Source organism: Nycticebus coucang, chromosome 13, assembly GCF_027406575.1.
Source record: "Nycticebus coucang isolate mNycCou1 chromosome 13, mNycCou1.pri, whole genome shotgun sequence".
NCBI lineage: Eukaryota > Metazoa > Chordata > Mammalia > Primates > Lorisidae > Nycticebus > Nycticebus coucang.
Window position 1 is genome coordinate 90,501,891 of NC_069792.1, and position 15,933 is coordinate 90,517,823.

At 37.2% G+C, this 15,933-nt stretch overlaps 1 protein-coding gene across 1 annotated transcript in view; it reads right to left on the reverse strand.

The window, feature by feature from the left end:
- GSDMC (gasdermin C) overlaps positions 1 to 13,474 on the reverse strand; it is a 56,435-nt gene extending 42,961 nt beyond the window's left edge. The window contains exons 1-3 of the mRNA XM_053558693.1: positions 13,431 to 13,474; positions 7,810 to 8,024; positions 6,963 to 7,146 (exon numbers count right to left, since the gene is read on the reverse strand). Of these exons, the coding sequence (XP_053414668.1) occupies positions 6,963 to 7,146; positions 7,810 to 8,020 (395 nt within the window). The 5' untranslated portion in view covers positions 8,021 to 8,024; positions 13,431 to 13,474. The remainder of the gene's footprint in view (positions 1 to 6,962; positions 7,147 to 7,809; positions 8,025 to 13,430) is intronic.
- Between the last annotated feature and the right edge of the window lie 2,459 nt (positions 13,475 to 15,933).

Consider the following 15,933-nt stretch of genomic DNA (forward strand, 5'->3'; position numbering starts at 1 on the left):
TAAAGAATACCAAAAATAGCAAAATAAAGGCTTCACATGCAAGGGAACATCCATAGACCATCAGTAATTTCTCAGGAGAAACCTGAAAGAGGAGGAGAGGATAATATATGCAAAATAGTAAAAGAAAAAGTGCTACCCTGGTTAATTTTCTGTTGGTGTAACACCATACCACAGATGGGGTAAATTATAAACAACTAAATTTTATTTTGCTCATGGTTCTGAAGGCTAGGAAGTCTGAGAACATGGCTCCACCATTTGGAGAGGTTCAATGATGGCTGAAAGTGGAAAACAATGACTAGTATGTAAGACAGAAAGAAGATGGGGGCTAAACTTCATATTTTTGTCAAGAGCTAGCTTCTGCAATAATAGTATTAATCTATCTACTTTTAAAAGACCTCACCTTTTAATATTATTACAATTTCAGTTAGATTTCAATGCAAATTTTGGAGAAGACTATCAAAGCATAATGACTGCTAACCAAGAATATGATACCCAGTAAATCTGTCCTTCAGAAATGAAGGAGAAATAAAATTTTTCCCAAACAAACAAAACCTAAAGGACCACTAGACCTGCTTTATAAGAAATGCAAAGAGAGTTCCTCAAGCTGAAAAGAAAGACTGTTCATTATCAACATAAAAACATATGAATGCAGAAGTCTCACCAGTAATGGTAAATACATAAAGTCAGAATTCTTTAATACTATTGTGGTGCAGAAATGACTTTAACTGGTATAAAAGTTTAAAAATATATTTAAAAATTCTAACCATAATAATTTGTTATAAGACATAAATTGGGCAGTGCCTGTGGCTCAGTGAGTAGGGCTTCAGCCCCATATACCGAGGGTGGTGAGTTCAAACCCAGCCCCAGCCAAACTGCAACAAAAAAATAGCCAGGTGTTGTGGCAGACGCCTATAGTCCCAGCTACTGGGAGGCTGAGGCAAGAGAACTGCCTAAACCCAGGAGTTGGAGGTTGCTGTGAGCTGTGTGATACCACAGCACTCTACCAACGGTGACATAGTGAGACTCTGTCTTTACCAAAAAAAAAAAAAAAAAAGACATAAATTATATCATCAATAATCTAAAATATGAAAGGGGAGAATAAAATTATAGTGCCCCTCATGCAAAGTTAGGATGTTGTAACTAGAAGACATTTTATGTAAGCTTATGGTATACACAAAAGGAAAACCTCTATGTGAGTTACTATGAAAGTTTTGAGACAGACTGCATTATGGTCCATTATTTCACTTCCAAGAAACATAGTCAAAAAGTGTTTTTTCTGATTCACCATGCAAGTTTCAACTGCTTGATCTATCTGTGTTGCTAAGTGGGTTTCATTTGTTATCATCCACACAGATTTTACATTTATTGAATTTTATGAATTTTGTAATGACCTACATAGAAGATATACAAAAGATTAAGAGAAAGGAATCAAGCATACTATCACAAAATTCATCAAAGCACAAAGGAACAAAGGAAGAGAAGGAGAAAGGACCCCCCCAAAAAATAAATAATAAAATATTTATAAAAAATTAACACAATGGGGCGGTGCCTGTGGCTCAAGGAGTAGGGCACCAGCCCCATATATCAGAGGTGGTGGGTTCAAACCCAGCCCCAGCCAAAAACTGCAAAAAAAAAAAAAAACAAATTTTTTAACACAATGACAATAGTCTAAATTCCTATTTTTAAGGATTACATTAAGTGTAAATGGGTTAAAAATTCCAAAGTAAAGACATAGAGCAGATAATAGATAAGAAAACAAGATCCAATGTTTTGCTGCATAAAAGAAACTCCCTTTAGCTTTAAGGACACAACCATAGGCTAAAAGTGAAGGAATAGAGAAAGATATTGTAGTGCAAATGATAACAAAAGCGAGCAGGGCAATTATACATATAGAAAATAAAATGAATTTTAAGTCAAAAACTGTCACAAGAGAAACAGTCATTGTATAATTGTGAAAAGGTCAATCCATCAAGAAAATATAACTACTATAAATATTTATGTAGAAAATATCAGAGCACCTAAATACATAAAGCAAATACTAACATAACTGAAGGGAGAAAAAAATCATCAACATGATATTAGAGGGAACTTTAATATCTCACTCTTAATAATGGCTAGATCACTCAAAAATGAATAAGAAAACATCAAGCTTGAGCACCACTGTGGAATAAATGGACCCAACAAATATAAGCAGATTATTCCATCTAAGAGTAGCAGAGTAGAAAATCTGCTCAAGTATACATGAAACATTCTCCAAGATAGATTGTGTATCAGGCCATGAAACAAATCTTAACAAATTTTAGAAGACTGAAATCACATTGAGCATCGTTTTCAACCACAATGGTATAAAACTAGAAATAACAATAGCAGGAATTTCATAAAATTCTCAAATACATATAAATTAAACTGAACAAAATGTGTCAAAGAAATCAAAAGATGAATCAAAAACTACCCTGAGATAAACCAAAATAGAACCATAACATACCAAAAGTTAGAAGATATAGTAAAAGCAGTTCTAAGTGGAAAGTCTACAGCTATAAACATCTACTTTAAGAAAACAGAAAGAACTCAAAACAACCTAACTTTATAACTCAAAGGAACCAGGAAAAAAAATAAACAAATTAATCCCAGAGTTTAAGTAAAAAATAGAATAAAAAGATCAATAAAACTGAAATTTTTGTGAAAAAAATTAACAAACTCTTAGCTCAATAAACCAGGAAAAAATAGAATTCAAATGAAACTGTAATTGAAAAAAGAGACATTATAAATGATTCCACACAATTAAAAAAGATCATAAAAGGCTATTATGAATAATTACATGCCAACAAAATGAGTAACCTAAGAGTAATGGGTAAATTCCTATACAACCTATCAAGACTGAATCATGAAGAAATAGAAAATATGAGCATACCATTAATAAGGAGATTGAATCAGTATCCAAAAACCTATCAACAAAACAAACGCAGGACCAGGTGCCTTCTCTGGTGAATACTATAAAACATTTGAACAAGATTAACATCAATCCTGGTCAAATATTTCCAAAAAATTGAATAGGAGAGAATAATTCAAACTCATTACTCTAATACCAAAGCCAGATAGGGCTAACAAAAGAAAAGAAAATTACAAGCCAATATACCTATTGAACATAGATGCAAATATCCTTAACAAAATTCTAGCAAACCAAATTTTAAAAGGCACCTTAAAAGGATCATATACCATGATCAAGTGGAACTTGTCCCTATGATGCCAGGATGCTTCAGCATATGTAAATCAGTAAATGTGATACACCACATCAATAGAATGAAGGACAAAATCAATATGGTCATCACAGTAGACACAGGAAAAAACACTAGGTGAAATTCAACATCCTTTCATGATGAAAATTCTCAACAAAACAGCTCTGCGCCCGTAGCACAGTGGTTACAGCACCAGCCACATACACTGAGGCTAGTGGGTTCAAACCCAGCCCAGGTCAGCTAAAGCAACAATGACAACAAAAAAATAGCCAAGCATTGTGGTGATCACCTGTAGTCCCAGCTACTTGGGAGGCTGCGGCAAGGGAATCATTTAAACCCAAGAGTTGGAGGTTGCTGTGAGCTATGACACCATGGCACTCTATCCAGGGCAACATAGTGAGACTCTGTCTCAAAAAAAAAAAAAAAAAATTATCAACATATTAGATATAGAAGGAATGTTCTTTGATATACTAAAGGCCATCTGTGGTCATAATAATGCCCACAGCTAACATTATAACTCAATGGTGAAAAGCTGAAAGATTTACACTAAGACTGGCAACAAGAATCTCTACCCTCACCACGTCTATTCAACATAGTACTGAAAGTCCCAGCCAGAGGAATTAGGCAAGAAAAAAATAAATAAATAAGATTCACACAGAAAAAAAAAAAGTAAAATAGTCTCTGTTTACCGATGACATACCTTACAGAGATAAAAGACTTCTTTTAAAAAAACTGTTACAACTAACAAATAAATGTACTAAAGCTGGAGGATAAAAAGACTCCCTTGTATAAGATTGTATAGGACATGCATATACACACTCTCCTGTATACTTCAGATCATCTCTAGATTACTTAGAATACCAAATACAACTTAAATGCTATGTAAAAAAAAAAACAAAACTGTTAGAACTAACAAATAAATGTAGTAAAACTGGAGGATACAAAATCAACATACAAAAATCAGTTGTATTTCTATAAACTAAAAATGAACTATTTAAAAATGGAATAAACCATTTCACTTACAATGGCATCAAAAAAATAAAATGCTTAGAATAAATTTAAACAAGGAGGTGAAATATTTGTGCCCCGAAAACTACAAAATTCATGCAAGAAATTGAACAAGACAAGCACAAACAGAAAAATAGCCATGTTTATAGACGGGAAAAATTATTATTTTTAAAATGTCATACTACTCAAAGCAATTTATGCATCCAATGTAATCCCTACCAAAATTCCAATCCCATTCTTCACAGAAATGGAAATAATAGTAATAAAATTTGTATGGAACTACAAAAAGACCCTAACTACCCAATGCAATCTCAACAAAGAACAAAGCTGCAGGAATCACAATTTCTGATTTCAAAATATGTTACACAACTATAGTAATCAAAACATATGGTACTGGCAAAAAAAAAATCAGACACATAAGCCAATGGAATAGAGACCCTGACAATAAACTCACACACATGTGAACAACTAATATTTGATAAGGGTTGAAAGAATATGTAATGGAGAAAAAGGACAGTCTCTTCAAAAAAAAATGTTACTGGGAAAACTGGATATTCACATGCAAAAGCTGAAACTGGATCCACTCAAAATGAATTAAAAACCTAAAACCTGAAATCTTTTAGAAGAAAACCTAAGAGTAAAATGCCTTTACATGGGTCTTGGCAACAGTTTTTTGGATATGACATCAAAAGTAAAAGCAACAGGGTGGCACCCGTGACTCAAAGGAGTAGGGCACCAGCCCCATATACCGGAGGTGGTATGTTCAAACCTAGCCCCGGCCAAAAACTGCCAAAAAAAAAAGGCAAAAATAAATAAGTGGTACTACATCAAACTAAAAAGCTGCTATACATGAAGGAAACCATCAACAAGTGAAAGGGTAACCTAAGAATGGGAGAAAACATTTGCAAACAATATGTTCAATAAAGAATTCATATCCAAAATATATAAAGAAACACAAGTCAATAGCAAAAATAAAAATTTTTTAAATGGGCAAAGCAGCCAGGTGCAATGGCTCATGACTATAATTCCAGCATTTGGGGAGGTCAAGGCAGGAGGACCACTTGAAGCCAGGAGTTCAAGACCAGTCTGAACAACATAGCCAGACCTCACCTCTCTACAAAAAAAAATTTTTTTGTAATTCGTTGTGCATGGGGGCATGTGCCTATAGTCCTAGCTATTGAAGAAGCTAAGCCAGGAGGATAGCTTGAGCCCTGGAGTATGTGGTTCAGTGAGCTATGATCATGCCACTGTACTCTAATACGGGTGATAAAGCGAGATCCTAGCTCTAAAAAAATTTTTAAATACATTTATGTGTGTGTGTGCGCGCGCACGCACATGCGTGTGTGCGTGCATGGCTATATAAATGGCTAAGGATCTGAATAGACATTTCTCCAAAGAAAACATACAAATGGCCAAATGGCCAACAAGTACATGAAAATGTACTCATCATCAGTCATCAGGGAAATGTACATCAAAACTGAAATGAGATAGCACCTCACTTGTTACGATGGCTTTTATCAAAAAGACAAGAGATAACAAGTGTTGCCAAGGATATGGACTAAAGGTAATCCTCGTACACAGTTGGTGGGGATGTAATTGATACCGCCATTATGGAAAATAATGTTAGTGTCTCAAAAATTAAACATAGAACATATGATCCATAACATATGATCCAACAATCCTATTTCTTGTATACATCCAATGGAAATAAAATCAGTATGTCAGAGGGAGATCTGCATTCCCGTGTTCATTGCAGCATTATTCACAATGGTCAAGACAAGGAAATGGATAAATGGAAAAAGGCATTTGGTGAATAAATACACATTCTCTCTCTCATACACACATTATGGAGTATTATTCAGCCATAAAAAGAAGGAAATCCTGCCATTTGTGACAACATGGATAAACCTTGATGGCATTGTGCTAAATAAAATAAGTCGAAGAGAGAAAGACAAATACTGAATAATCTCACCTATATGTGGAATCTCAATAGTCAAACTCACAGAGACAGAAAGTACAATGGTGGTTATTAGGGGCTGGGGATTCAAGGAAATGGGAGCAATGATGGTCAGAGGATACAAAATTTCAGTTGCAAAATGAATAAGTTCTAGGGACCTAATGTACAGCATGGTGACTACCATTAATCACACTGCATTATACACTTGAAATTTTCTCACCACCAGAAAAAAGAAAAAAAACTATTACTCATAACTGAAGTGATTGATACGTTAAGTGACTTGAGTGTGGTCACCTTTTCCCAATATATACATAAATCAAGTCATCAAACAGTGCACCTTAAACTTACACAGTTTTATTTTTCAAGTCAACCTCAATAGAGCTGAAAAAATACAAAATAAATCCCAAGACACTAATACGTGTTATTTACACAAAGAGCTTCATAGTCTTTCTATCATTTAAATTAATATCTTGTTAATTTATCTGTATTGTTTATTTCCTCACTACCTGCCTGTTCCCTATCTCCACTAAATATAAGCTGATTTAGGATGGGGATTTTATCTGTCTTTTTGTTATTTTACCTTCAGCCTATACTATCACAGTAACAGGTAATTACTGCTGCGGTGTTCATTAGACAACTAATAGCTATTACTTGCATGAATACCCAAGAAGAGCAAAATCTGGCATGTCATCTTCATTTCAATTCCAGCAACAAAGCCTGGAGCATTAATGATCCTTCCCCTTCCTCTCCCACGGCCTCACCTTTTAAGAAGGTCTTCCAGGTTTGGGGGAGAGATGCTAACAATCTGATACTCGAGGGAGTGTCCATGGTCCTCAGAACACTCCCCTGACACACTCATTTCTGCACCAACATTCACATCCACGCTAGCCTTATGCTTCCAGCAGGTAATGTCCTCCAAGCAGAGTGGTCCAACCACATTTGTTACTGGGGAGAGAAAAGGCGACCATAGGTTTAGTCAAGAAATCATTCTGGAATAGCTGGTATGTGAAAGGGAATACCAAAGGCCTACTTTGCCCCAACCCTCCCACTCATTTATAGCTCTCAGGTAAGAAGCTAACTAACCGACTAATGTTTGGATTGTAAATTACAACATAGGGCACAGATTTGAATCCACCAGGTACTGGATATCAGGGATGTAGTTTTCACCAGGAGAAATGGCGGTGTCACTTGCATGGTTTCCAGGAGACCTCATGGAGCACCTTCCCAGGCCCAATGTCTCCCCTGCAGCAGCCACAGCCCCCAGCCCCTGGAGGCAGCACATGGGAGCAGAAAATGTTTGCTGATTGGAACAGTTCCCATGTCTGTAACTTTGAACAGATTATCTTACCAACTTCAATTTACTCTCATGTAAAAGGACAACGTGTTGACCTCAGGAGCCTGAGGGAAGTGTTCAGTGACCTGACAAAGCCGGGATCTAGATAATCAGTAGATTCTCAATTGATCTCTCTTGCTTATTTCTTGCCTACAGACAAGGCTGAGCCTGAGATCTGCCTTCTGGGTGCCTCAAGATTCCCCGAAGTCTGGGCCTTCTCTGGCTGAGCACCCTGGTTTTTCACCCCTTGCCTCCTCTGTCCCTGGTGACCATACCTGGGACTGAAGGACTCTGTAGGATGTCCATGAGGGTGGAGCCAAGTGGAACATACTCAGATTGTCGCGTCAGTGAAACAGAGGTCTTCTTTCGTAATATACTAAATAGATGGAATTTGTTGGCACTTGACAAGTGTTTGACAGGCCTCGTTTCTTTACATCCAACCTCTTTGACCACATTCTCACTAACGCGTCCAAACAAGGAGGGCATGTTGCTAAGAGCAAATGGAAGGCAAGTTCAGTTAGGAGGGGAATTCATATTTGCTTTTCAGTATAATTTCCACAAATTTTGTTACTTTAATGAAATTCCTTATCTTGTTATTTCTAATTTTCTAACCATTGTGTTTGTAAAAGATCCTTGACATAAAATGATACAGGCACTTTGGAAAACAGTTTGGTGATCTCTTACAAAACTAAACATACTCATACTGTACAATCCAGTGATCATGCTGGATTTACCCAAAGGAGTTGAAAACTTACATCCACACAAAAACCTGAACAAGGATGTTTATACATCCTTTATTCATAATCAGCAAAACTTGGAAGCAACCAACATGGCCTACAGTTGGTGAATGTATAAATGGTGGTATCTCCAGATAAGGGAACACTAGTGCTAAAAAGAAATTAGCTGTGAAAAAATGAGAAGTAAACTGAAACATATATTGCTAAGTGAAAGAAGCCAGTTTGAAAAGGCTACATTCTGTATGATTCCAACAGTATGAAATTCTGGAAAAAGTAAAATACAGAGACAGTAAAAGATCAGTGGTTTCCAGAGGTCAGGAGGAAAGGAAGGATGGAGAATTTTAGGGCAGTGAAACTACTTTGTGTGGTACTATAATGATGGACAACGTCATTATATATTTGCCCAAACCCACAGAATTTGGGCATCAGGGTGTAAGACTGATGTAAGACTTTGTACAATAACTTATCAATATAAGTTCATTGATTGTCACAAATGGACCACTGTGGTCCAGGATGTTGCTAGTGGGGGAAACTGTGAATGTGTGAGGCAGAGGTATGAGGCAACTCTGTACTTTCTGCTCAATTTTGATCTGAACATAAAACTGCTCTAAAAAATAAAGTCTGTTTTTTCTTAAAGTCTGGTCAGTCAGACAGAGGTGAGGGGCTGAGCTTTAAGCTTTTATTTTTAGTGCACAATTCCTCCCTTTTGGCCAAGATCTGCCACAGGCAGCATCAAGGGCCAGACTTTCATTTTGTGCCACACGTTGCCAGGGTGGTATGGCTACCTGTCCCAGGTCCCTCCAGGTCCTCAGTGGGAACCCTACGGGAAGAGGACAGAATAGCTCCCAGTGCTTACAGACAATTAAATGTTTTAGGATAGAGGCAAATGGAGGTTGACAGCCCCTCATCAACTCTTTATGCCCTTCTAGCAATATAAGAGTGAAAAACCAAATGTCAAAGGCAAGGCTACAAAATGAATTTTTCTGTAAATACTGAGCGACTGTCTTGTTGGGTTTGGTTGCAAGCTTGTAGCAAACATAAACATGGAATAAAACTCTTTAAATTAAAAAAAAAGTTTAGTTGACAAAAGTGTTGAAATTACTATCACAGAGTTGTCAGAGTTTACCCCATTCTTTAGCTTAACGAAGGGGGCTTATAAACACAAGGAAGTAGTCTGGCAGACGAACAGCAGAAATAATAAAATTAAAGAGATTTCTTCTTACATGCTTGCTTTCTAACAAACTTGGGAATAGCTACTAAGAAGTTCCCATTTTTCTAATGTTCTGCTAATATCTAGAATAATAAAACTTTCAGAATTCAAATAAAATATTAGCAAACTCAATTCATGATTATGTTGCCATTATTCCAGTCAAAGCAAAAATCATTCACCACCACTAAAATCACTATTTCTATAGCTCATGCTTTTTATATGTTAATTAGAAAACTATATGATTATTGTAGAAAATAGAAGGAAATAAGGTGATAAAGTTCAGCACCTATTTATGATTATTGAGATTTAGCAAACTAGAAATTCGGGGAATTTTCTCTCAGTTTAATAATAATATCTATCAAAAATCAAAGTGATGATACAACCTTTGAGATGGTAATTTAAACACGGGAATGATACAATGATGACCATTCCCACCACTGCTATTCACAATTTTCTAAAGGATCTAGCCATCATGGTGATAGAACAAGAAAAATGGAAGGTACAAAATTTGGAAGGAAAGACATCTAAATTTCTTATATAGAGATGATGAATTATTTACAAGATATTGGTTTTTGTTTGAAACAGAGGGAATAAAAGGCAAATTATTAGTTAGAATGCAATAATAGTAATAGATGTAAGAACAGTATCAAAATTCAATTGTGGTCAGAAATGGAAAAGGAAACATTGCAACTGATACCACATTTTCCCATTCTTGAGATACTTTACTAAAAAGAATGTTTCAGTTCCAGCCAGGTAAACATAAAAAATGTGAAGTCCCCATCCTTTTTAATGGCTGTATAATATTCCCTGGTATACATATACCACAATTTGTTAATCCATTCATGGGTTGATGGGCATTTGGGCTGCTTTCACGATTTGGCAATTATGAATTGGGCTGCAATAAACATTCTGGTGCAAATTATGAAATCAATATATAATCACCTACACATCATATGACAGATAAAACACAAATGTAGTCCAGAAAGAAGGGAAGAGGAGGGAGATGGAATGGGAGGAGGAGAGGGGGAGAAGGGAGGGTATTTGGTGGGACCTCACCTATTGTGCACAATGTAATGGTACATTCCAAATCTCTTAAGAGTAGAGTACAGGCTTGGTGCCCCTAACTCAGTGGTTAGGGTGCCAGCCACATGCACTGGGGCTGGTGGATTCGAACCTGGCCTGGGCCTGCTAAACAACAATGACGATAACAACAAAAATAGAGTCCCAGCTACTTGGAAGGCGGAGGCAAGAGAATCACTTAAGCCCAAGAGCTCGAGGTTGCTGTGAGCTGTGACGCCACAGCACTCTACCAAGGTCAACATAGTGAGAGACTCTGTCTCAAACAAAAATTTAAAAAGTAGAATATAAATGTCTGACCACAACAAATAAGTAAGTGAGATGATGGTCATGTTAACCAGTTTGGTGTAAGCATTCCACATTGTATATCAAATAAGCACACTGTACCCCATAAATGTACACAGTTATGATTTAATAAAAAAAAGAAAAAAGGGGGTCATAAGAAACATTATTATGAACAATTACACATCAACAAACTGGATAACCTACAAGAAATGGATAAATCCCTAGAAACATATAACCTACTAAGAGTAAATCATGAAAAAAGAGAAAGTCTGAACAGACCTATAACAAGTATGGAGATTGCATCAGTAATCAAGAACAGGCCAACAAAGAAAAACGTAGGACCTGCCGCCCTCACTAGTGAATTCTACTAAACCTCCAAAGAAAAATTAATGCCAATTCTTCTCAAACTCTTCCCCAAAAAATGAACAGGAGGAAACATTTCCAAACTTATTTGATGAGGCCAGTATTACCCTGATACCAGACCCAAACAAAGGCACCGCAGGAAAAAATACGACAGCCAATATCCTGGATTAATATAAATTCAAAAATACTCACAAACTGAATTTAACTCCACAGTAAAGGAAACTTTCTACAGAGTGAAAGACAGTCTATAAAAAGGAGAGAATATCAGCAAACCTTGTATCATATAAGAGGCTAGATTCTAAAATATACATATATAAAGAAATCACACAAATCAATAGCAAAAAAGTTAACAGCCTGATTTTAAAATGTGCTAAAAACTTAAATAAACCTTTATCCAGAAAAGAAATACTATTGGCCAACAGGTATTTGAAGAGGTCCATGTTACTAATTATCAGGGAAGTGCAAAACAAAACCCGTCAGGATGGTTATTATCAAGAGACCAAAAGGCAACAAGTGTTAGTGAGGATGTGGAAAAATTGGACATCTTGTAAAACTTCTGGAAGAAATGCAAAATAGTGCAACCACCATGAAAAATAGTATGGAAATTTCTCAAAAAATAAATAACAGGACTGCCAAGCACCTGGAAATCCCACTTCTGGGTACTTATCCACAAGCATCGAAAATAAGATCTTGAGAGGTCTTGGTACTCCCGTGTTCATTGCAGCGCTATTGACAATAATCAAGATATGGAAACAACCTAAATGTCCATCAACAAATGAATGGATAAGGGAATGTGGTATCCACATGCAATGGAATATTATTCAGCCTTAAAACAAAAAGAGGGAAATTCTGTAATGCGTGACAACAAGGAGGAACCTTGAGGGCACCAAGCTGAAGGGAGTTGGTCAGGTGTAGAGAACAAACTGCCGATTCCACTTCCGTGAGGTATCTGAACTTGTCAGACTCACATAGTAATGCTCGTCAATGGGCATAAAACATGTTCATTGCACACTAATGAAAATTTATGCGCATTGACTAGAAATTCCCTATTGCCCTCTCTCCCCAATCCCTAGCAACCATCACTCACTCTCTTACTGTATAAGTCTGACAAGTTCTACCTATAGTTAACACCACACTGTATACTTAAAAATTTGTTGAAGGCAGATTTCATGTTAAGTATTCTTAGCATCACAAAATAAGATTTTTAAGAAATTGTGTTCCAAAAAAAAGAAATTGTGTTCCTAAATACTACCAATAAACAAAAGAGAAAGTAACTCAGGAAGGGAATAACTGAAACAGATGTGTTGTACAGAAAGATCCCTCGGTCAGAAAAGGAGCAAGAACAGATGAGTGCGAATGCATCAGGAAGCCATCCGTGGCAATGCGTGGCCTAAGAGATATTGGCAGCTCCCGGTAGGATGATGACCAGGCTGATGACGGGAGCGTGTGTAAAATCAAAAGTAGCTCATGATGGCTCCTATGGGGAACATGAGGAAGAGGCAGAAGTAAAATGAGATCTCTGAGTTTCTGGCTTGAGTAACTGCACAGATGGTGGCACCATGTCTTGAGTAATGGAACTCTGGAAGGAGACCTGTCTGTAGAAGAAAATGAACTCATATTTGGGCACATTGATTTTGAGATCCAAAAGGAAATGCCCTGGAGATAAAAATGTTTGAAAAACCTGTGTATAGATGGAAATTGAAGCCTTGAGTGCAGGTGAGATCCTGATCTTGAACGTTGAAGAGGGCGGTAGGGGAACACACATCAGCATCTTGCAGACCAGGGTGAAGGACAGCAGTCTGCCTACCTGTCCCCTCCTGAGCAACTAGGGATAGGATTTCCCAGCTGTGTAGATTCTGGTTTTGAACATTCTAAGTGTGTTCAATACTAAAGAGAAACAGAATTTTCAACAGTTCATGTGAGCATTTCCGTTCAGTCTGGAATGGGCCATGGTCCAGGTCACTGGACAACAGAGACCAACGAGGAGAGAAGAGACTCCAAGACTGGACCAGTCCAGAGTGTCTCAGAGATCTATCCCTTAGCCTTACGTGCTATCAGGAATTCTCCATCATTGAGAACGTAAGGAAGGAGTGCAGCTTCCTTTTTTAGATCAAATTATGCAGGGAAAATTCGACTTGTTTCACAAACCCATCTTAAACATTTCTGTCTCTGACTATATAGCATCTTCTCTTCACCACCACCCCCAATCCCTACTAAAACTTACCAGACCGTATACCCTTCTGTCCTGTAGAGAAAGAACACAGTTGTGTAGGGCCCTTTCCAATCTTTAGAACTCCTGATGCCCACCAGAACTTGTCACAAACAACTCCAGGGACCAGATCAATGTGATTCCACTGTGTTTTCTTCCCACCAGTGGGTCCCTGATTCAATTTCCAGTTCAGTCAGTAACCTAGAAAAATAATCATAGGGAGAGCCTTCTTCCCTTCTGGGAGACCAGGCGTAGAACTGAGTTCTGGATCACCGAGGCTTCGTTCTTAAATCCTTCCCAGTCAAAATTCTGTGGAGGAAATTGAGCAGCATTTGGTTATGTATTTGCTGAGCTCTCCTGGATCAGAATAGATAAGCTCCTTCCAAAACTATGCCCACTCCATTTCACAAAGTCGCTGAACAAGTCTTTGATCAAGGAACTATAAGTAAAACTTAATTGGCTCATATCCAGATTTTGCAAAATTTAACTGTGGGACGAGGAGAAAGGAAGTTGCAACAGCAGGACAGGTGCACGTGCCAGGGCCCTGGAGAGCACGTCTGACCTACATGTGCAGCTCTGTACAATAGGAATTAAGAAACATGCATGCATTTTTAAAATACCATTTTGGAACAAACTTTAAAGATGAAGAAAAAGGAGATTTGCAAAAAAGGACAAAAAAGCCCCCTAAACCACATCTTTTCTGGTTACTCCCTGTGAGTGTCACGAGTAAGCAAAGCGCTTATATAAACAGGATTGCTCTATCTATGAGTAAGGGCTGTGTAACATTCCTGAAACCGACACTCAAAACAGCATTAGCTCTTTCAGGTGATAGGATCTCACGATTCATTTATTTCACTTTTGTTTTCTTTTAATATTCATAAAAGTCCTACGGCTACCCTCCTCTACCTTGGGGATCTGATATGCGCTTTATCAGGGACATAGCTAAGAGCTGTACCTTCTGCATACAAAGTATTACCATCAAACAAGATTTACCAAAATTTTACTTTCTATAATTTACATTGTAAAAACCACAGATTTGAAATATAACATTTTAATTACATATATAACTTCCATGCACTAACATTCTGAGGACCCTGCCCTGCTGTTAGGTATTCCAGAAGTCAGAGAAAAGTAACTTGGCTCTTAGGGCAGAGTTACATGAGTCCTGTCAACCTAAGTTACAGATGGAGAGAGGCTAAGAGAAAATGACATTTAATCTAGATTGGGCATTGCATGGGACTACACGGGTAAACTATGTGCATATGCAAGGAGGTAAAGGAAGACAAAGGGTTTTAAGTGAAAAATGAGGATTACACAATTGTTGTGAAGCAATTATCCTTAGCTGTGAGGATCAGTAACAAGGGTGGTGCCAGTACAAAGTTAGACAGACAGTTGGTGGTCAGATGTCCTTGTACAAGTATTTCTTTCTGTAAGGTGGTTGTTTTATTTTTGCATAAGTTTTTGTGGTATGTCTCGTTTTCAGGAATTTCTGCATGAGTCCCTTCTTTCGTAGCCTTCTCTGGCTCCTTTTATCAGGGTTTTTAACCCAAGTGACTAAGCATTTTGATTCTGACAAATTTCACAATCCAGTGAACTCTCAATACTTCTTTTTTTATTTTAGATTAACATGAGTGTACAGATGATAAGGTTACATTGTTTACGCTTGTTATCCCCTCAGTACTTTAAGTGTTTTAATTTTTAATTACAGCGGATACATATCCTGTATGTGTATACATCCATAACAGTATACATCCTGTTGCGTATACTTACAGGATACATGTGATATTTTGATATAAGCATACAATGTATAATAATCAAATCAAAGGAATTGAGATACTCATCACCTCGACCATTTACCATTTCTTTGCATCAGGAACAGTCCACTCTCTTACTTTGAAATACACAATGAATGATTTTAACTATAGTCACTCTATCGCCTTACTGAACACCAGATGTTTTTCCTTCTATTTAACCTAACTTTTGTACCCATTAACCATCATCTCTTTATTTCCTCCTCCCCACTGTATTTCCCAGCCTCTGATTAGCGTCATTCTACTCTCTGTCTCCATGACATCAGTATTTTTAAGCTCCCACACACGTGTGAGAACATGCTATGTAATATTTGTCTTTCTGAACCTGGCTGAACATAATTTTCCCCGGTTTCATCCATGTTGCTGCAAATGACAGGATTTCATTCTTTTTTCATGGCTGGTTAATATTCTACCCTCTGTATGTACCTTATTTTCTTCATCGATCAATCTGTTGATGGACACTTTGGTTGATTCCATACTTTGCTATTGTGAATAGGGCTGTGATAAACACGCGAGTGTTGATATCTCGTCAATATACTAAGTTCCTTTCTTTTGGACATATGCCCAGTAGTGGGATTGTGGAATCATATAATAATTCTATTTTCAGTTTTTTGAACAACCTCTTAGTTCTCTATAATTGTCTATACAATTCCATCAACAGTGTGGGATGGTTCTGTCCCCTTTCATCACATCCTCATGAGACCCAT